Source organism: Oncorhynchus mykiss, chromosome 16, assembly GCF_013265735.2.
Source record: "Oncorhynchus mykiss isolate Arlee chromosome 16, USDA_OmykA_1.1, whole genome shotgun sequence".
Classification (NCBI taxonomy): domain Eukaryota; kingdom Metazoa; phylum Chordata; class Actinopteri; order Salmoniformes; family Salmonidae; genus Oncorhynchus; species Oncorhynchus mykiss.
In genome coordinates, this window is record NC_048580.1 from 14,710,271 (window position 1) to 14,734,047 (window position 23,777).

The 23,777-nt window shown below is 42.3% G+C and overlaps 1 protein-coding gene across 2 annotated transcripts in view; it reads right to left on the reverse strand.

Moving 5' to 3' along the window:
- The window catches only part of grid1b (glutamate receptor, ionotropic, delta 1b), a 390,652-nt gene that overhangs the window by 192,952 nt on the left and 173,923 nt on the right, over nt 1-23,777 (reverse strand). For both annotated transcript variants that reach the window (XM_036946260.1, XM_036946259.1), the window contains exon 3: nt 5,523-5,807. In XM_036946260.1, coding sequence (XP_036802155.1) covers nt 5,523-5,807 — 285 coding nt within the window. The remainder of the gene's footprint in view (nt 1-5,522; nt 5,808-23,777) is intronic.

A 23,777-nucleotide genomic window follows, 5' to 3' on the forward strand; every position in this document is an offset into this window, starting at 1 on the left:
TTATAGTAGAAAAGGGGGGACCAACTCCATATTAATGCCCATGATTTTGGAATGAGATGTTCGACGAGCAGGTGTCCACATACTTTTGGTCATGTAGTATAGGTATGTGTCATCATACAATTTTAAGTGGATTCTCAAAATAACTTAATTCCTATTAAGTATTTAATATGATGAGGAATGAGTGCTGTCTCCTTACAAAAATGTACCATGTTACTACTATGGTACTTTCACTTATACCATGATATAGTCGGAATCATAGAAATGTATCATGGTTTTAACCTTAAAGTATAATTTGTACTACCCCAATACTGCGATTGTGACTAAATAATACTATAGCATTGCATACTTTATACCATGGTATAGGTGAGGATCGTGGAAATACCATGTTTTTTAACCTGCATTCCACATTCTACCATAGTAATGCACAATTATGATAATTGGTACCAAAAATGATCATATCATACCATCTTGTGAGTTACTATGGTACAACAGCAGTATAATGCATTTAACAAGTAAAAAAAAAGTTGGTTGGTATTATATTGATGCAATTACAGTATATACCAGTATGGGCAAGGTTCTGATAAAGTCAGAGGCATTATGCTATTATTGTTGTTCCTAGTTTGTCTGTAACATCAAATAAAAAGGGAAATAGTTGCTGTCAAAAAGAGGTAATACTTTCTGTAGTAATACAACAGTTTTTTGCATATCTTTGGGTTCCCTGTGTTGCCAACCAGAAATGTGGGAGAATGTACCAGTCATAAAAAACACCCCTACTCATTCAAGGGGTTTTCTTTATTTTAATTGAGTAGTTTTTTCACCCGTGTACTTAAGTACATATAGAAGCAGATACTTTTAGTCTTTTACTCAAGTAATATTTTACTGGGTGACTTTCACATTCATTTGAGTCATTTTCCATTAAGGTATATTTACTCTTACTCAAGTATGACCATTGAGTAGTTTTTCCATGACTGTTAAATTTTAAAAAAACTTAACCTTTATTTAACTAGGCACTTCAGATAAGAACAACTTCTTAATTACAATGACGGTCTAGAAACAGTGGGTTAACTGCTTTGTTCAGGGGCAGAACGACAGATTTTTACCTTGTCAGCTCGGGGATTCAATCTAGCAACCTTTCAGTTACTGGCCCAATGCTCTAACCACTAGGCTACCTGCCGCCCACTATTAAGTAAGTCAAAATTACTGACACTTTTCATAAACAGCTGCAGGAAAAATGTACATTCAGTCTGGCTGGATGAAATCAGAATGAGCTTTTTCAGGAAGCTCTGTTATACAGATGAAAAATGAGCGGTATTAAATCAATGCAAACAGCCCTACACTACAAACAATGGAAAAAACAACACAAAAGCACCCGCCGCCATAGGCACATCTGTAATGTGGCATCTGACTATTGATGATAATCAACCTCCTTTTGATCCACCACTTCCTCTCTTCTCCTCTGTTTCCCCAACGGTTCACACCATTCCCAGAGTTAATCCACTATGTTATGTACATTTACAAAATCGTCAGATGATCCAAATGTGGCGCCATGCTAGAGCGGCACTAACGCAGGCGGCGCTCCCTGTGATCCCACACAGGTGTCGGCTAATCTGCCTTCCAGAGGTGAGGGGCTTGCGGGCTTTTTTGGAGCTGCTGGAGGATAGACTGGAACTGTGATGTGAGGTGCCTTCTGTTGGCCTCTCCTGGAGCGACCTGTCTCAGAGCATCAAGCAGCTCCGGGAATTACTCAGCATTATATAAAGCCCGCGGAGACTCAGCCGAAGTCACGCAGTGATTTACAAAACATCCAGTTCAAATGAGCCTCCTCTATCTCCCTCCAACTCCCCATCCTTCACATGCACGTTCAAAGTCCTTGACTGAACTGATGGTGTTTATCAGGAGTCATAGGCCAGTAAAGCCACAAGCAAATACAGCCAAGTGGGCGAGCTTAAGATGATAGGCCACAGTAGCCATTTATTTAAGCACTAATGCTCTGTAAATATGGGACTCTTTCTAGTATGGGTTCAGGGTATGTCCTTGTTTTAAGCGTTCTCGCCCGGCTTACGCAATCACTGCCTTTAAATAAGTCATCGCGGAGTTCACTTGTTTAACTGAACGTTGTTGAATATAGCAGACAGGAACTACAAGATGGAACTTAGTAATTGATAACACTTTATTACATGTCTCGGACGGATAGTAAGAGTGACTGATTTGTGAGTGGAGTTGTCCTCAGTTGCTCCACTCTGAAAGCCTAGCCATGCACTCCTGGGGGAACTGTTTGTGTAAATAAATCTGTCTGGGCTCATGAGGCTCCTGTATTCTGGAGGGTGTCATCAATATCATCACACCATTTGAATGACACAGTGAGTGGTAAGGGTGCAGTAAAAGTTATAGAAGCTTTTTGAATGAGGAGTTCCTGGGAGTGACTCAGCTGATTTCGGGCCACACATAAATGAAATCACCTCCGCAGGCTGATATTGGTTTATTTATACTAAGGCTGACATTAATATCATGACAGTGGGTATAAAAAAGTGGGACAGTAATCAACCACCCTCACTTTATGGCTTGTGATTTCGTAAAGCTACACCACTAAATATAATGAAATTGCTGCGGACCAAACGCCTAGACTAGGAAAATACATGTATAAACAAAATGATGAAGGTCAGAAAGAAATGAATGGCTTAAGCTAGCGCTAAGAGGCTAAGTGAGCAGATCAGGTCAGCCACAGGGGGCGTTGAACTGGTGTTCAACTTGAATGCCCTGCATTCAAGGCAGTGTCCAGTGTCAGTATAGGCTAATGCATGTTAACTCTGATAGTGATTATGAAAATATTATTGTGGCGAACCCTGACCCTGGGTATCCACTCAAGCAATTAACTCTGACCCCCTATAAATGACCCCTCATCAACATAATAATATATTAAATACTATTGAAATTACCCTTTATAACCCAAACCTAATGATATGGCTACTCCAGTATGTTAGCTCCAGACAGCATTGGAAACTATCAGGCAGAAAGGAATGCAGCAACCCATGTATAGCAATGTGTAGTCACATCAGAACCCTGTGAGTCAAAACAAAATCATTCAGCCCTCGTTGCTTCTCACCTCATACTCCCTTTTACATGATATATATTTTTACAAAATCAGGAGGCTTTCGTTCCAGCTGGCTGGCAGGTGGCTCTTATTGTTGCAGGTGAAAACAGGAGGTCCCAGGATGCATCCTAAGTGGAACACTACTCTCTCTTTTGACCAAAGCCCTATGGACCCTGGTCTAAAGTAGTGCACTATACATGGGGTAGGGCGTTATTTGGGACACCATCCCAGTCAACACTGGAGCCAGACCAGCTCCAACCCTGTCTGTGATTGGGAGTCCATATTTGAAGTGGCCCAACTGTTGTCTCATGCTTGGCGGAACATTCGGCGGAGCACTGTGTGACAGACGGAGCAGATCAATGTACCCGGCAAATCAATTCAGTGGACTATAGCTGTGGTGTGTCGTCGTCCCCCCCCCCCCCCCCCCCCCCCCTCGTCACACCTCTTCATTCTATAGAGACCCGCCGTCTAAATCCTGAGTCTCAACACCTCCAACAGTATAATGGCATTCCATAGCCCAGCCAATGACCCTGTAGTCAGATAGGAGTAGGGGAAAGAAGTGCCACATTCCTGGGTGAGGCTGGAGAGCTGAGAAGTTGAGAGATGGGGAGTGGGGCATGTTTGTTAATTCATTCATTCATTTCTAACGAGGTTATTTTGCACAAGACTGTTGAGAGCAGTGCTATGTGTGTGGTATAACCAAAAAGGTTTCACAGTTAGCTATGATGGCGATAGCAGAGCAGTAAACATTGTTTCAGCAGTTTACCAACCATGTGCCAACCAAAAACAGTCTACTCCACACTGTTTGTGGGACTGAAGTTAAAAAAAAAGAACTGAAATGCTATTTCTGCATTTCCAGCAGCATCAGTGTACATATCGCTAAAACGGGTAGAGGGATTTGCCCTTTTGTCCTTTTGTAAGCAAACCAGCAAAGAGGGAATTGTCTGTACTTTATGAGGCGAAACAGGGTTTCCATGACGAAGTGACTGAGAAAGAGAATGAGAGAGAGTATGACAGCAAAACAAACACAGAGAAAGATAAACACACACAGACAGAAAGCGAATTACAGTGGAAGGCGAAGAGAGAGAGGGGATGAAAGACAGACAGAATGAAAGGGAAAATGAGCACGGAGGTTGAGAGAGGGGCTGGGGAGGCAAGGGAGGCAGGGGGAGACGGGATGGAAGCAGCAATGCAATCCAAGGTCTCTCCTTAATCATCATCACTCAGCTGTCAGGCCTGGGCCATGCTGGAGCCAGGCCTAGACACCCAAACCCAGACCCCATCTGCTCCTAATAAACTTAAAGGACTTAATTTGAATAAATGTGCTTTCTTCGTCTCCCCTCACTTATTTAATGCATTTGCTCATCAAAGGGAGTGATATTGTTGAGGCTGGGGCTGGATAGAGTGATGGGGAGGAAAAAGCTGGCTTGTACATGCCTGTGTGTGCTAAAAATCATTTGTTGAGTCAGATGGTTTGGGGACAACCATCTATTGTGCTCTGTTATGATTTTACCTTGTGAATTATAGTGTTGTGCAATTTCCTTTCATAATGTCCACCTGAATGTTTGTTTTCCTGAAGAACAGGAAGACATTATGCGTCCTCCTCTTAATATAGAAATATTAAGATGTCGCATTTACTAAAACAACAAATTAAGAAGCACAACACAAGAAGACATAATAACCATTTCTAATCGGTTGCTCTTCTTCAGATAGACAGAGTGCCACAAACACATGCACTGCAATCTGCTATACTGTTCCGAGAATCCACATGCCCCAGTTTCTATTGAAAAACATCCTCAAGTTTCATCAGCTATAGAAAAGCAGTCGAATATGGCGGTATGCAGTCATCCGACAATATTGAAACAACTGGGTTATGCTGATAAAGACCCTGGTTCAAGGGCATCACTGAAGCAAACCACACATAGACAGGTTGAACTTCTGACCTTTCCTGATACCGCTCTACACCTTCACAAATATAGACTCATATAGTGGAACAATAAAAAATATAGAAAAGCATTGAGCTGAAAGGAACATGATGTGAAATCTTGGATCCTACCATGAAGCTGCTGTACAGTACATTTCATCATACTAAAATCAGACTAATTTGATCCTGATTAACATGATTTGTTAAGTATCAGGAACAGGTGGTTCGTTGATGAGTAAGACAGCCTCTCTCCCTCTCTCCCACTTCTCACAGCGAGAGCCTCCCATGTGACGGTGAGTAAGCTCTATTTCCTCCATCCGATCACTCAACTCTGAGAGGCTTCATTGATTGGAGCACTTTTGTCGTCGGAGACAGACCATCCTGCAGCCCTCGCCACCTCACCCCCTCACCTCTCGTCATCAACCTCCTTCCACAATACTCTAGAATCTTTTTAGTGCCAGCCTTGAAGCATGTTCACTAGCCAGCCACTCCACACTCCACACTTACCATACTCGTTGTCATAGAAGACGATGAACTTCTGCCAGCGCAGCTCGCCGACCAGGGTGAGCATGACGTCGTTGAGACGGACGGGCGGGCGCGCCGCCAGGGTGTAGCGTTGGCCGTCGGGGCTGGGGTTGAGCTGGCAGGTGGTGCGTGGTGAGCCCTCGCCACTGCGCTGGACATACACGTGTGGGATGTGCATTGCGTCAGTCAGGGATTGGAGGGCGCTGGCCGAGGCACAGCCGGTAGAGGTGACCAGAGCCAGGATGCCCTGGGTCATCAACTCGCAGGCTAGAAAGAGAAGAAAGAGGAGAAAGAGGAGAGAGAGAGAGAGAGAGAGAGAGAGAGAGAGAGAGAGAGAGCAGATTAGCACAGTGAAGTCAGCAGCACACTCATCTAACTATAAAACACATTGCCATAAGAAGACAAGGAGTTTGAAACGTAAAACAGGAAATCAAATTCTAGTCTTCAGTGAATACTAATGCTCACATTTACAGCACTGAATGCATTGCCTTGGTCAACATGAGATCATTATTAAGAGGAAAATTACAGTTATTATAGAGTGTTCGAGACCATTGCTTTGTGACTTCTCTGTGCAATCCCTCTCTTTTGATACACAACCACTGCTTGTAATAGTGAAACTAGGCTTTGACAGTGCTACAGTCAACAGCTGACACGCTGCATTACAGTAACTATACAAGGATCTGAGTCCCAATACCCTGTAAAATCTCCACTCTCTCTCGCCTTGATTAGTATGACCTTTCCCCAAATCTTCTCCATTATTTAGCTCTCACACTCTCCCTCAGACTTGGCAACCTCGACTGCTCTTTGTCTGAGATTTCCTACAGAGTTGGGGCTAATTATTTCCGGTTGAGGGATTTCTAAAGTTTCTCTAAAGGTCATTAAAAAATGAAGCACAGAGGCCTTTGAGTGATCTCAAGCCCGTCCGTGCACTGCACCGCCAGTCCGCGACAAAGGAGAAAAGTCACTCTCACACTAACACTCTCCCACTGCAAAGGGCTTATGTTATGTTATCCGCCACAGTTTGAGTAGGACCTCCAGAGACAAGGGCTGCATCTAAAATGGCACCCTATTCCCTACATACTTTAGTGGCCTACTTTTCACCAGCGCCCTATGGGACTTGGTCAAAAGAAGCGCACTATATAGGGTGCCATTGTGGACCGAACCCTAGGCTTGGACTGGGTGAATCTACAGAGTATAATAGCAACGCTTTGGCTTTTCAACAAATACTGCTAATGAGGAAGTAATTAGAGCACAGCACTCTTCACAGACCCAAAGCATGATTGATCTGCTTCACTTCCTATGTCTTTAAAATAATGTATTTAAGGGAAAATCGCTCCTGTTCCTTTCCCTTGTTTCCCTGGTGACCGACACATCCCAGGACGAACACCCCCCGGCCCAGTCCCCTTACCGCCACATCAGCCAACGTAATGGATCTGCCAATTGGATTTCCTTGGCAGTGTCACTGTTTTAAAGCCACTCAAATGGAGTCAAATGAAAATGAAATTAAATGTGCCTCTGTAAAACCTGCTGGGATCGATACATGGTTGGGGCAAAATAGCGAGCGAAAGAAAGCAAAATAAAAGGTGTGAGTGGGAACAGGGTGGGGAGAGGAGGAGGATTCATCGAATGAATCGCTGACACAAGACAAAGGGACGGCTCATTGTGTGGCTGGCTATTACTCAAGGTCAATTGAGTTTTAATTCCTGTTACACTGAATTAAAAGCTCTGCATTGGTGGTAGGTCTTCATCAATAGGACCTCAGCTCACTGTCTATGTGCCCTCTGATCCTCCTATAGACAGGCTTTCACACACACACACACACACACACACACACACACACACACACACACACACACACACACACACACACACACACACACACACACACACTGGTCAATATCGTAGCTTCAGGATCTGGCCCCTAAATAGTTCAATAGACACCTATTATTAGTGTATTATTAGTGTGGAATCAATTGTCCAGACTCCAGACAAACCACTAATGTCCTTTTGGAGGAGTTCTAATTGCTCATGAGTTTTCCCCGGAAAATCGCTGAGGTGCGCGACAAAACAAGTTGTATTTATAAAGTAGCCGTCTTTCACACCACCACCAGTCTGTGTGCGGGTTATGTCCTTCCTCAAAACAAATTGAACTACAGCAAAGCTGTTTCTGAGCATTGATTTGCTGTCATTCAAATTCAATATTATTGATATGAATGCAACTGGATGGTAGATGCACAAAATAGTAGACCACAAGAAATGCTATGGAGAACGGGGAGAACGGTAGCGCACAGGAAAGAGAATCGTCTTGAGGGCTAAGGGCATATATCCAAATGTCATTTTCCATTTTCGTCCTCCGTGCTCAGGGACAATAAATCAGGCCAGGAAATGAACATGATTCAATAGACTAGTTAATGTGACATCCAGGAAGATATCACCGGAGTCACAGAAGAGGGCTACACCAGACTGCTGTAAATTGAACACATGCTTCACCGGATTATGGTGAGTGGGTTTCATCTGCTCTACATCAATTGGGTCCCAGAACAGAGCAGAGAGTGAAACGACATCCCTAAGGAAACGCAACCTGAAATCTCAGGTGTCTGCAATCTCCCATATTGCTTATTCAAGAAATAAGATGACCCTGTATCCCACCAATCTAAAGTTTGCATACTGTTCTATATTCAATCATTCAATGCCCTACTCCGACTTCAGTGGGCCCTTGGGCCTTCACTGTATGTAGACGATCAGCTTCATCTCACTTTAGTGCCAGTTCACTTAAGAAGGGGCACCAATGGGTTGGAATTCTAATCAACAGCTCAAATGTGTGCGTGTGTGTGTGTGTGTGTGTGTGTGTGTGTGTGTGTGTGTGTGTGTGTGTGTGTGTGTGTGTGTGTGTGTGTGTGTGTGTGTGTGTGTGTGTGTGTGTGTGTGTGTGTGTGTGCGTGCGTGCGTGCGTGCGTGCGTGCGTGCGTGTGTGTGTGTGTGTGTGTGGGTTCATTTTTGCACCTCTGTGCGTCTCCCATCAATTCGCCAATCTTTCTTTGGTTCATTAGCGAAATGTTACAGGCGGATTGTGTGCGGCATTAAGCCTCAGCTTTGATGAGTATTTTACAGATGACACAAGCTGCAACACTATGCTGGGACAGCCACCGGTGGATGGGAGCGTCATTGGTAAGAAGTAACGATCTATTAACGGTTGGAGGAGACATTAAGACAGGCCCCCATCCATCACCCATAGACATCTCAGGGACACTGCCATTTCTCACCAGTAAAACAGGAGGTTGGTTTGGGGGAAATTCAGACTGATGACGCGTGTTCCTACGTAGCGCACTACTTTTGCCCAAAGACCTCTGGCTCTGCCTAAATGTAGTGCACTATGTAAAGTAGCATCCTGTTGTTTACTGTGTTCTCTAATTGAAATGATGCAGTAATAATTTGAATCTGGTTGGTCTCTAAGCCCACCGTCAGAGTCTCTGGAACCATCTGTTGAGTGGATTTGGGTCATTTAACATCAACAGCATTGTCTCTCACTATTAATCCCACTCACTTGAACCACATTAATACATTCAAGAAGAACACGAATTAGGTTCAAAGCAGACGCTTCATTCATTGACTTATAAACGTCTGGTTTTAGTTCAATGATATAACCATGAAACAAACATAAAGTATTCCTATGCTAGAGGGCTTTTGGATGCCTCATGGAACAATCTGAATTCTCCTAGCCTGGTGGTCCAGTCTATTTGTGTCTCTTTGCATTCGTTCATTGACATGCCAAACAAATATGTAATGGATAACAATGATAATTGGCTACAGCACATACAGAATACAACCAGGTTAGAATCCTCAATGATAGTTGGCTACGACACATACAGAATACAACCAGGTTAGAATCCTTAGTGATGGTTGGCTACATATACACATACAGAACAGGACCAGGCTAGAGTTAAAAATTCTCAGACCTGTCAAGTGTCTTTGAGAACACACAGACACAGCCAGTCTCTCCAAGGGCAACAGTGTGTCTCTCAGAGCAGAGAGAGGGTGGAGGTGAACTTCAGGCCCCGGCAGAAGAGGGCTGTCGGGGGAATAAGGAGACTTGCATGGAGGCCTCACATCAAGGGCACATTCATTTCTCCTCTCTGTCCTCTTTTTCTTCCAGAAACTCCAACAGCAGAAGGATGGAGACGCTTATTGACTTCACAGTACCTCAGACATGGACGTCACCAGGAACTGGCTTTCGGAGCTTTCTCCCCGAATGATTTTGGGTCAGCCCCGAATCGTTTGCGCTTGTAGTCAACTGTCAACTGAATGCGGCACTTAGTTCATAGAGCTGTGGTTACATGAATCTCCCGAAGTTATCCAAACGTTATAATCAGGTGTGTAGTGTTGAGCGTGGTCTGCCACTTCTCAGAATGGTGCCATGTCTTGCAAGATCACTTAATGATTAATTAGTATTGTACACAACAAACCCAATATAATAGCATGATAATGTCAGGCTACTGTTATACCAAAAAACACCAGGTCATTTCTTACGACGATTGTGCTGAAGTGTTTAACTCCATCTGCTCTGAAATGTGATTAGTTTGGCCGTTTAGCCACTCTGACATCGTTCAATAAGGTCTAAATACTGATTGAGATCAAATGGTTTGCATGCATGCAGCATGGACGTTTCACCGGTAAAACGTGAAGAATTCACGGTTGACAGTGATGATGGCCTAATTTATAATAAGGTTGGCCTAATTTGGTGTTTTAGGATTTAAAAAATATAGCGTTTTCCTTTGGCCACTTACAGTACAGTATGTGTAGGCAATCATGTAATTTGGATGATGTACTACTCTAACAGTTGTTAAAATATGTCATGAATTTCACCAGGTTCATATATTATGCATCCTAGGAATAGGGGAGCTTGTACTTGCATTTTGCCCTGTGTGCTCCTGCTCATATAATTCTGATGCACTATGAGGTAGACAAACTTTCTGTCTTAAGGATCTGACCCTTTTTTTCAATTTTCGCCTAAAATAACATACCCAAATTTAACTGCCTGTAGCTCAGGACCTGAAGTAAGGATATGCATATTCTTGATACCATTTGAAAGAACACACTTTGAAGTTTGTGGAAATGTGAAATAAATGTAGGAGAATATAACACATTAGATCAGGTAAAAGATAATACAAAAGAAAAAACATTCCGTTTTTTTTGTACCATCTTTTAAATTCAAGAGAAATGCCATATTGTATTATTCCAGCCGAGGCGCAATTTAGATTTTGGCCACTAGATGGCCGTGTATGTGCAACGTTTTAGACTGATCCAATGAACCATTGTATATCTGTTCAAAGTGTTGTATCAAGACTGCCCAAATGTGCCTAATTGGTTTATTAATACATTTTCAAGTTCATAATTGTGCACTCTCCTCAAACAATAGCATGGTATTCTTTCACTGTAATAGCTACTTTAAATTGGACAGTGCAGTTAGATTAACAAGAATTTAAGCTTTCTGCCCATATCAGATATTTTAATATCCTGGATTTTTTTTTTTTTTTGTTACTTACAACTTCATGCTAATCACAGTAGTCTATGTTAGCTGGGGGGGGGGGATCCCGTAATTGGTAATGTCAATATGCAATTGTAATTGTACATTTTAGGATGATATAACCATTCTGAATTCAACATGTGGTTACTAGCCAGCTAAGGTATTGCATGTGCGAACGATGGCTATCTCCTCGACTGATCCCAGTTCTTTGCATTCTGCATCTATGTTGTTGAAAGAGGGGACTATTGGCAGAACATTCTTGTTCTGTACAAATGTTTCGTCTTTTCTCTGAACTCTGATTCATTACAAACTGATCTCCGAAGTCCACGTCTATAGTCTCAATCAATCACACACAACGCAGAGCTACATCTGTGCAGTACAGCACCGGTGTCTATTCTAAAATCATGTTATACAATAGGCTTCATGTCGGTACCAACATTCATTCAGAAATGATGGCTTAATAATACTTTTTTTAAATGATGTTCTGGTAGGCTACCCACATTTTATTTTTAAGCAATCACCATGTGTGGGCAACTGATACTTCCAGCACGGCTTTGATTGGGACAGCGTCATTGCGTTGCTTTGAGTCAGGAATGGGAACTAATCTTGATAAATCAATCAATGTCCGATTTTACTAGGGTATGTTCATATGAATCACAATAAAAAAATAATTATTGGCTTTATTCTTGAATATAACTAATATAAAGGCATAAGTGACAGTTCAATGAGCATAAAAAAGCATTTTAGGGAATTGTAATTGCTCTTTTATTTATTTTTTGCTACTTTGAAAACCCACTTTTTTCAGAGTAATTTGACATATGTTTTTATTGTTTCAAAATTTCATAATGCCTACATCGTTTCAATAACAATGTACTGTAGCTGAACCCACTATTGGCTTCATTGATTTACTGAATTTATTATTGTAATTGTAGGCTAGGCTACTTGCTGATGTGTCACACCCTCATCTGTTTCACCTGTCTTTGTGATTGTCTCCACCCCACTCTTCCCCATTATCACTTGTGTATTTTTCCCGTAATCTCTGTTTGTCTGTTGTCGGTTTGTCTTGTTTTGTCAAGCCAACCAGCATTTTTGTTCTCAGCTCCTGTTTTTCCCAGTCACTCTTTTTTTCGCCTTCCTGACCACTCTGCCTGCCCCTGACCCTGAGCCTGCCTGCCGACCTGTACCTTTTCCCACCTCTGGATTGTTTGACCTCTGCCTACCTGCCGTCCGGTACTGTTGCCCCACCTCTGGTTTCCTGACCCCTACCTGCCTTGACCGGTCCATAGCCTGTCCCTGTTGGAATATTAAACCATTGTCAATTCGACGTGTCTTCATCTGGGTCTTAACTTGATTCCTGATAAATAGACTATTTTAAATATTATTGTAAAAGTAGGCCTAGCTACACAATAACCTCATATGCGGTTATTGACCGAAATCAATTGAATTAATAATAAGAAGTATTGATTAATTTATTTGGCCTTCGGGAGAGCAGGAGAGCGGAATGGAAGAAAACATGCGGTGCTGGAAGTGCTGCAGATAAATTGAAATAAATGAGCCAACTTTTATAATTACTCCTGTTTCCATAAATAAATGAAATCATTGAAAATTCTACACCAGCATAATTTAGCCACAGAGGATCAATAGCTTCAAAAAGCATTGCTGTAGATTGTGTTTTGTCACATCCTGAGCGCATAGGCCTAGTTCGTTTACAGTCGGGAATCCCGCAATTAGGCAGCCAGTGCAGCAAATATAAAACAGCTGATTGTTGAGTTGTGGCTGTCAATGAACAGCAGGCAGCAGCTAGAAGGTATTTTGCAATGTATATTTTGCAATACAATTGTGGGAAAAATCTGTTTGAATAGGTGAGTACTACTATAATTTCCTACTCGTGCTGTAGGCCTAAAATCTATGTATCCACTATTTTTATTGGCCTATGCTAATGGTTGCATTTAAGACATGGGATGTTTGTTTCATTGATCTCAGTATGTAAACGTCGAGCTTGTCGAGTAAACGAGTAGCTTGTCATTTTTATCATTTGTGTGGTATAAAGACATTTTAGAAAATGTATTTTTTTCTTGGACCGACAAACCCTTCAGCCCATGGTCTTCAGGACTGTTATGAAACTCTGGTGATGGCCCTGCCTCAGAACCTCCCACCTAACCAAAGTAATAGAACTGCCCAGAAAGGGTCAAAGAGACTATATTTCATTGTTAAAGGTAGGAAGGGGAGGAATCTCACAACAATGTATTGACAAAGGACCATCAATTACCATATGATCAAGACATTGTTTGATCTATATGATTTGAAGTTTAAATCGTGGTTGTTGCTGCATCACCCCAATGTCACTATCAATCTTCTTAGATGAGGGTTAATAAGAATAAAGAAAAAACAGATTATTTCTCAAAACAAGACAATACTTCATTACATATACTGTAGGTCAGGAAAATCAATATCCCATTGAGCAAAACAAAGCGGATGGCTGACCCCTTCTCAGCTGTACGTGTCAATTCAATGCCCTGTTTTTCCCTTTCATGCATGACCACAGCAAGGCTTTTTTTAAATTCCATTTTGGGATTCTGAGAACCTAGAAGGTCAGAGCAACATTTTGTGTGAAATGCAATGCTCGGATTACATCACTTGTTGACTGCTGTATTCACATCTCCTTCACGGAACACTTGCCATCCAGGCAGAAAAGCGTGCAGATTGTTGTGAGAGTGAATGGCCATTTGAATACTCACAATACAAGAAGCCTTGGTGTGATAATCACAGAAAAGCTATTTCCCATCGCCAATGTTCCTCGATGCCTTACAAACAACATAAAAGTTTAATGAGACAGTAACACCTGCACATCGAGATCAAAGAGATGAGCACCGCATGCTACTGTGCACTGCATGGATAGAGGCCTTTCTGACTACCTCCTCCTCACCCTCACTTAAATTTGATTTATATTCAACTTCTGCTCCTCCAAACTGCAAAAAAATGAGAAACTCGACAATTAACATGGTCAAGGGGATATGAAATAATCCAAAACAAACCGGCTAGGAAGACTACAAAGTCCCTGCTGTTGAGTCTGAACTCATCACAGGACAACATAATGATGGCGATGCTAACATGACAATGGCAATGCTAACGTTAGCCTAGCTGAAATGGCTAGCATGGCTAACCCTGACTCGGAGCCTTCTGCCGGCTGACATTCCGGCAGCTATCAAGAAAATGGTGGAGGATATGAAAACTCCATTTTAAAATCTGGACTCATTCGTACAATCAGTCCAAACCTCCCTGGCTGACCACACAACATGAATTATTGACCTGGAATGAAGCAGGTGACCATGAGACCTGCATCAAATCAAATCAAATTTAATTTGTCACATACACATGGTTAGCAGATGTTAATGCGAGTGTAGCGAAATGCGTGTGCTTCTAGTTCCGACCATGCGATCTAACAAGTAATCTAACATTTTCACAACAACTACCTTATACACACATAAGTGTAAAGGAATGAATAAGAATATGTACATAAAAATATATGGAGGAGCGATGGCTGAACGGCATAGGCAAGATGCAGTAGATGGTATAGAGTGCAGTATATACATATGAGATGAGTAATGTAGGGTATGTAAACATTATAGAAAGTGGCAATGTTTAAAGTGGCTAGTGATACATTTATTACATCCAATTATTAATTATTAAAGTGGCTAGAGATTTGAGTCAGCATGTTGGCAGCAGCAACTCAATGTTTGTGATGGCTGTTTAACAGTCTGATGGCCTTGACATAGAAGCTGTTTTTCAGTCTCTCGGTCACAGCTTTGATGCACCTGTACTGACCTCACCTTCTGGATGATAGCGGGGTGAACAGGCAGAGGCTCGGGTGGTTGTTGTCCTTGATGATCTTTTTGACCTTCCTGTGACATCGGGTGGTGTAGGTGTCCTGGAGGGCAGGTAGTTTGCCCCCGGTGATGCATTGTGCAGACCTCACTACCCTCTGGAGAGTCTTACGGTTGTGGGCGGAGCAGTTGCCGTACCAGGCGGTGATACAGCCCGACAGGATGCTCTCGATTGTGCATCTGTAAATGTTTGTGAGTGTTTTTGGTGACATACTGAATTTATTCGACCTCCTGAAGTTGAAGAGGCACTGCTGCACCTTCTTCACCACGCTGTGGTGTGGGTGGACCATTTCAGTTTTTCCGTGACGTGTACGCCAAGGAACTTAAAACTTTCCACCTTCTCCACTGCTGTCCCGTCGATATGGATAGGGGCTGCTCCCTCTGCTGTTTCTTGAAGTCCACGATCATCTCCTTTGTTTTGTTGGCATTGAGTGTAGGGTTATTTTCCTGCCACCACACTCCGAGGGCTCTCACCTCCTCCCTGTAGCCGTGTCGTCGTTGTTGGTAATCAAGCCTACCACTGTAGTGTTGTTTGCAAACTTGATGATTGAGTTGGAGGCGTGCATGGTCACGCAGTCATGGGTGAACAGGGAGTACAGGACAGGGCTGAGATAGCACCCTTGTGGGGCCCCAGTGTTGAGGATCAGCGGGGTGGATAAGTTGTTTCCTACCTTCACCACCTGGGGGCGGCCCATCAGGAAGTCCAGGACCCAGTTGCACAGGGCAGGGTCGAGACCCAGGGTCTCGAGTTTAATGACGAGTTTGGAAGGTACTATGGTGTTAAATGCTGAGCTGTAGTCGATGAACAGCATTTTTACATAGATATTCCTCGTGTCCAGATTGGTTAGGGCAGTGTGCAGTGTGCAGTGTGATTGCGATTGCCTCATCTGCGGACCTATTGGGGCAGTAAGCAAATTGGAGTGGGTCTAATCAAATCAAATCAAAGTTTATTTGTCACGTTGCGCCAAATACAACAGGTGTAAACTTTACAGTGAAATGCTAACTTCATCCATGGCTTCTGGTTGGGGTATGTGCGTACAGTCACTGTGGGGACGACGTCCTCAATGCACTTATTGATAAAGCCAGTGACTGATGTGGTGTATTCCTCAATGTCATCGGAAGAATCCCGGAACATGTTCCAGTGTGTGATAGCAAAGCAGTCCTGTAGTTTAGCATCTGCCTCATCTAACCATTTTTTATAGACCGAGTCACTGGTGCTTCCTACTTAAATTTTTGCTTGTAAGCAGGAATCAGGAGGATAGAGTTGTAGTCAGATTTACTAAATGGAGGGCGAGGGAGAGCTTTGTACTCGTCTCTGTGTGTGGAGTACAGGTGATCTAGAATTGTTTTTCCTCTGGTTGCACATTTAACATGTTGATAGAGATTTGGTAGAACTGATTTAAGTTTCCCTACATTAAAGTCTCCGGCCACTAGGAGTGCCACCTCTGGGTAAGTGGTTTCCTGTTTGCTTATTTCCTTATACAGCTGACTGAGTGCGGTCTTAGTGTCTGCATCTGTCTGTGGTGGTAAATAAACAGCCACGAAAAGTATAGCTGAGAACTCTCTAGGCAAGTAGTGTGGCCTGCAGTTTATCACAATATACTCAACTTCAGGCAAGCAAAATCTAGAGATTTCCTGAGATTTTGTGCACCAGCTGTTGTTTACAAATATGCACAGACCGCAGGAGAGCCCGCAGGTTTTGGTAGCGAGCCCTGTCCTCAAAGCGAGCAAAGAAGTTGTTCAGTTTGTCTGGGAGCAAGACATCGTGGTCCGCGATTGGGCTGGTTTTCTTTTTGTAGTCCGTGATTGACTGTAGACCCTGCCACATACCTCACCACCCTTGAAGAGAAGAGCTACTAACAGTAAACAAAGCTATGAAACTCAAGATAATTGACCTCAAGGAGTTCAAATATTAAAATCACAGGCTTGGAAGAAAATATTTAGAAAGGCTAATCGACACAGTTCGTGGCAGAACTCATAGCAAAACTGTTGGGGAATGAACATTTCCCCCAACGCCTAAAAGTGGAACGAGTGCACCTCATCGGAAGGCTCTTAACTACACTGCCCCGCGTCATGATTGCCAAAATCGTCCAGGACCCTGTAAACTAAAATATTCTGTGCCTGTCCTGTCAGCAATCCCGCCAGTAATTCCCCCTGTCCTTCAACTGGGCTCAGATTTACCCAGACTACACTGTCGAGGTAACAAAGTAACGCCAGAGCTTTGATGGAGCAAGGAAGAAACTGAAAGACACGGTAGTCAGACTCCTTTTCCCAACAAGGCTGAGTTTTACCCATGTTACGGGTAGAGAAGATGTTTGAGAATCCACAGGATGCCAGGGCTTGTATTGAAAGGATTATTGGTACAGACACCAATTCATAGGACCATAATACTGCCCTGAGTAGCTGTTGTACTTCGACAGAGATATTCCTGATTACCCCGCCGTTTTTGGATTTGACATTGCTGTCATAGTCCCACACACCAACTCATAGGACTGCGCCTGGCCAGTTTCCCTGTTTTGATTTTAACCTATTGATTAAGAGCATTCGTTATGGAAACGAGGGTGGATCTAGTCGGGCCACCTGAAGGTACGCTAATATTTTTTAAATTACAAATTGGTTAGTTAGGCTACATCTCCTTGTAGATTCCAGCAGTTCCACAGTGTTTATGGGGGGATTTGTATTGTACTTAATTTGGTAAAGTGGATGGGGGAAGGGGGGGTGAATGTGTTTTTCATTTGTTCTTCGCTCTTTTCATATTGCACCAGCGCTGCTGATATTATGTCACTGTATCCGAAGGGAAAATCATTGTGTATCATAGCTACTGGTAACTCCATCACTTCACCGCCGGGTGGCAACATTACTCTTTTCTCTTGGAACGTACAAGGTTTGAGAACAAATTTGAAAAGAGGCAATATTTTTTCCCATTTTAACTCTTAACTCTTATTCATTTGTAGTTGGCTATCACAGGATTATCAAGCAACTTTTTCATTCAAGGCTAGAGGTGTAGCCTTAATATTTAGAAAAACTGTCCCATTCAAACATACACTATATATACAAGTATGTGGACCCCTTCATATTAGTGGATTCGGCTATTTCAGCCACAGCCGTTGCTGACGTGTATACAGTGCATCTTCAGAAAATCTTTGCAAATTTATAATAAATAAATATATAATCAAATACCTTATTTACATAAGTATTCAGACCATTTTCTATGAGACTTGAAATTGAGCTCAGGTACATCTTCTTTCCATTTATCATACTTGAGATGTTTCCACAACTTGATTGGAGTCCACCTGTGGTAAATTCAATTGATTGGACATGATTTGGAAAAGCACACACATGTCTATATAAGGTCCTGAAGTTGACAGTGCATATCAGAGCAAAAACCAAGCCATGAGGTATAAGGAATTATCCATAGAGCTTCGAGACAAGATTATGTAGAGGAAAAGATCTGGGGAAGGGTACCAAAACACTTTGGCAGCATTGAATGTCCCCAAGAACACAGTGGCCTCCATCAATCTTAAATGGAAGGAGTTTGGAACCACCAAGACCCTTCCTAGAGCTGGCCGCCCAGCCAAACTGAGCAATCGGGGGAGAAGAGTTCTTCTTCTCCTTCCAGAAGGACAACCATCTCTGCAGCACTCCACCAGTCAGGCCTTTATGGTAGAGTGGTCAGACGGAAGCCACTCCTCAGTAAAAGACACATGACAGCCCACTTGGAGATTGCCAAAAGGCATCTAAAGGACTCTCAGACCATGAGAAACAAGATTCTCTGGTCTGATGAAACCAAGATTGAATGTCACGTTTGGAGGAAACCTGGCAACCTCCCCACGGTGAAGCAGTGTGGTGGCAGAATCGTAATGTTGGGATGTTATTCAGCGGCAGGGACTAAGAGACTAGTCAAAATCGAGGGAAAGATGAACGGAGCAAAGTACAGAGAGATCTCAGGGCCTCAGACTGGTGCAATGACCCTAAGCACACAGCCAAAACAACGCAGGAGTGGCTTCGGGACAAGTCTCTGAATGTCCTTGAGTGGCCTAGCCAGAGCCCGGACTTGAGCCCAATCGAACATCTCTAGAGAGACCTGAAAATAGCTGTGCAGTGACGCTCCCCATCCAACCCAACAGAGCTTGAGAGGATCTGCAAAGAATGGGAGAAACTCCCCAAAAAACAGGTGTACCAAGCTTGTAGCGTCATACCCAAGAAGACTTGCTGCCAAAGGTGCTTCAACCAAGTTTATTTTTAATAGATTTGCAAAAATGTATAAAAAACTGTTTGTGCTTTGTCATTTACGGTATTGTGTGTTGATTGCTGAGAATTTTTTCAACAGCTCTTGGATGAATTGGAATGCCGAACATCCGTGCCCGACCTCACTAATGGTTTAGTGGTTGAAAGGAAGGAAGTCCACGCAGAAATGTTCCAAAATCTAGTGGTAAGCCTTCCGAGAAGTGTGGAGGCTGTTATAGTAGCAAAGGGGGACCAACTCCATATTAATGCCCTTGATTTTGGAATGAGATGTTTGACGAGCAGGTGTCCACATACTCTTGGTCATGTAGTGAATTTAAACTCTATGCGACCCTAATGGCAGCTATGTCATAGGCCATATTATATCATCACACGTAACGTTTATTATCTTTGTGCACCGAGTTTAGATGAATGTTTTCAATCTCTTACCAGACTCATCGACCACACATTCAATTCTAAGTGTTGATTTGAACTGCGTGTTGGATCCTTACATGGATAGGCTTTCCACTCCAATGAACTCCATTGAACAATTAAAGTAGATACATTAATTTGTTGATATATGGAATTTTCCCCATTTAACGGATAAGGATTACTTTTTATTCTCACATGTGCTTAAAAAAATACGAAAGAATTTACTTTGCTAAATCAAAGCCTCAATTCAACTGGCGATTTAATCCAACATTAGTCAATGATGAACAATTTCGCCAACAAACAGGCAATTTAATTACGGACTATATGTCCCAGAATGATACCGCTGATGCATCCGAATCCACTTTGTGGGAGGCCTTTAAGGCTGTGTGTTATGCGTGGGAATAATATCATATGGGCCTACCATGAAAATACTTAGGCAGAGAAGATCATTAGATATCGAGGCACAGCTCCCGGGTGCTTGAGAGAGATTATATGGAGGATTCTTTATCTTCCAAGTTGAATGACAATGAAACTCAAGTAGGAATACAATAATATTCTTTATAACGATGTAAACACAATGCTATTACATATTAAACAAAAACATTTTGAGTTTGGTGACAAGCCGGATAAACTACTGGAGCGCCAGCTGAGAGATTGTTGTGTGTGTGTTGGTGTTAGAGAGATACAGGCTAATGGAGCGATTCATAACATTAAATCTAGCACAGGAACTGTTACTACGGACCCAAACAAAATGAATGAATGTTCACAAAGTTTTATCAAGAAGACGTTAACACACCAAGGACCACTGTAGCTGCTGAACAAATTTCTGATTTCCTCCATCCTCTTTCCCTACCTAAACGATGAGTCCGCTCAAAAGGAATGAAATGCTTTAGAAGAAGTTGCCTCTGTAGTATGCTCCTTCCCTAACCGGAAAGCGGCTGGCGCTGACTGCTTTGGTACAGACTTTCACAAAGCACATTCAGAAACGGTTACTCCCCGTATGTTGAGGATGTTTAAACATTCTATTGCAACTCTCAGACTCTCAGAGTCTTTACATTCAACCAATATCTCCATAAGATTGAAGAAAGATAAAGATGAAACAGATGCATCTTCCTATCGTCTGTGCTATAGCCCTCATCGGATGCGATCTCACAGTGTTTATTCAAATACTAAATAACTGCATTTTGACAATAATTAATCATGATCAAACTGGTTTCATCCCGGGCCGATTTTCCTTTTCCAATGTTTGGAATACATGATTTTCATCAGTTGACTAACATGAAAAAGATTCCAAAATGTGCATTATAGCTTGAAACCTTTCAAATCAAATCAAATCAAATTGTATTTGTCACATGCCCGGAATACAACAGGACCTTACAGTGAAATGCTTACTTACAAGCCCTTAACCAACAATGCAGTTTTAAAAAAATACCCCCCCAAGAAAGTAAGAGATAAGAATAACAAATAATGAAGTGGAATGGAATTCTGACAGTAATGAAGGAGTTTGGTTTAGGGAAGAGATTCACATTTAAATAATTTAGCAGACACTCTTATCCACAGTGACTTACAGGAACAATTAGGGTTAAGTGCCTTGCTCAAGGGGACACAGACAGATTTGTTTTTACCTAGTTGGCTCAGGGATTTGAACCAGTGAACTTTCCATTACTAGCCAAATACTTTTAACCGCTAGGCTACCTGCCTTTTGTGTTGAAATGCTGTATACGTGCCTGACGGCTTCAGTTCTCACTAATTAAGCCAGGTCGCAGTTGTAAATGAGAACTTGTTCTCAACTGGCCTACCTGGTAAAATAAAGGTGAAATAAAATAAAAAATTATACTGAACAAAAAAATAAATGTAACATGTAAAGTGTTGGTCCCATGTTCCATGAGCTGAAATAAAAGATCCCAGAAATGTTCCATACACACAAAAAGCTTATTTCTCTTTAATTTTGAGCACAAATTTGTTTACATCCCTATTAGTGAGCATGTCTCATTTGCCAAGATAATCCATCCACCTGACAGGTGTGGCACATCAAGAAGTTGATTAAAAATCATGACATTTACGCAGGTGCTGGGGACAACAAAAGGCCACTCTAAAATGTGCAGTTTTATCACACAACACAATGCCAATGACGTCTCAAGTTTTGAGGGAGCGTGCAATTGGCATGCTGACTGCAGGAATGTCCACCAGAGCTGTTGCCAGAGAATTAAATATTCATTTCTCTACCATAAGCCACCTCCAACATAGTTTCTGAGAATTAGGCAGTACATCTGACCGGCCTCACAACAGCAGACCAAGTGTAACCACGCCAGTCCAGGATCTCCAAATCAGGCTTCTTCTCCTGCGGGATCGTCTGAGACCAGCCACCCAGACAGCTAATGAAACAGAGGAGTAATTCTGTCTGTAATGAATCACTTTTGTAGGGAAAAACTAAATCTGATTGGCTGGGCCTAGCTTCCCCCCCCCCTTTCACTTCAACATTCCTGCTGCCAAGGGTGCCCCTTGAGCCCATTGTTACAGTATAATCCATTGCTATGGAACCCTTAGCTATTAGTATCAGGCACCATCCTGTCATTGCCGTGCTAAACATGGGAAAGGTTGATCGCCGCATCTCACTCTATGAAGTGACCTTAAACAAAAACATCCTTAGGAATATACCTTTTAGAATCACAAAAGAAAACATCTAATATTGGGGTTTTGTTATCCCCTAAATTGAACTATCTCGACATGATAGAGAAGCTGAAACACAACATTGAGATATGCAGCGTGCTGCCTCTATGATCGGCTGTGTTAACGCTATTAAAAATATTTCTGTATCTCTTTCAGAATCTGCCTAGATTTTTAACTAAAGCTTTTTAAAAATCCTAACATCTTGCCTTTTGTGTGGGGATAAAAAGTACACCTCATCTCTAAAAACACAATCAAGCCCAAAGACCTAGGGGGTCTGAGCCTGCCATATTTTCAGCATTACTATTGGGCAGCAAATGCTAGAGCATTGGTTTACTGGCAGGGTGCATATCCTGGTGTGGGGAATTCCTTTACCCTTTCATGTCTTGCTATTGAGTAAGATATTCACAATTACCTCTCTTCCCGCACTCTTTCTCTCATTAACCAAATGATGGTTAATGAGAACAGAAGTGCCGCACTGTATGTGACAAACTGAGGGTGTTAAATGACTAAACGAGTTGGGTTATTATCAAAATAATTGTTTTACATTGGCGGAATATCTCCTACAGTTCCTCAGTTCACGCACCTTAGTTGAACTGTACAGTACAGTACGTGACAACCTACCCGAGTTAAATGTTAGGTAAAAGTAATATAAAGGACACATTGCACCAATCACTCAACAATGGTGTGTGTGATTAGAGTGTTATATTAAGTGCATGTGTAAAATGGGAAGTATGAGATTCAGAAAGGCTGTTTAAACACCCAACCACCTCTTTAGTGCTAAAGTATTCAGCCCAAAGTGCAGTAATCGTCTGCCTTTGTAATCGGTTAGGACTTTCAAAATTCTGTTTATCCTATTAGAAATATAGGGAATACATTTCACTATTTTTTGACACAAACACTTTAGAAGTGTGACCTGAAAGAGTGGTGATGACATGAAGTGTTGAAAGACTTAAAGAAAACATTGAGGTTATAAAGAAACTCAAAATGAACAGAGGAGAAAAGAGGACAGCTCACAGGGTAAATATAGACACAGGTCGTTTTAGAAATGTTACAGTCAATGCTGGCATTGTGCGTGTCTCAAAACGCCAATCTATTCAAAAGTATATTATAGATCCCATAGGTGATGATTGAAGTCTTCAGAATCACACCAACTATCCTGTTCCTATCTCTGCCTATCTATCTTCACTGGCACTAACTGTGTCCGAAATGGACATGAATAGAGTAGGGCTGTCTCTCCATCTGTCTTGGAGGATCTGTCCTCCCTATCTAATGACCATTTTGAGCAGAAACTCCGGGCACTCTCTCTCTCTCAAAAGAGGTTTGTCCAGTCTGCCTGGCCAGATAAGAGGCGTCCAGGTCAGAGGAAACCAGGAGACAAAGCCTCTCACGTCAGCAACAAGACGATAACACTAGGCCTTAACTGAAGCAAAACTCAATTTTGTGATGCCAAGTCTAGAGAGAGTCTATAGAGACACCCACCCACACACACCCACACGTATGTAT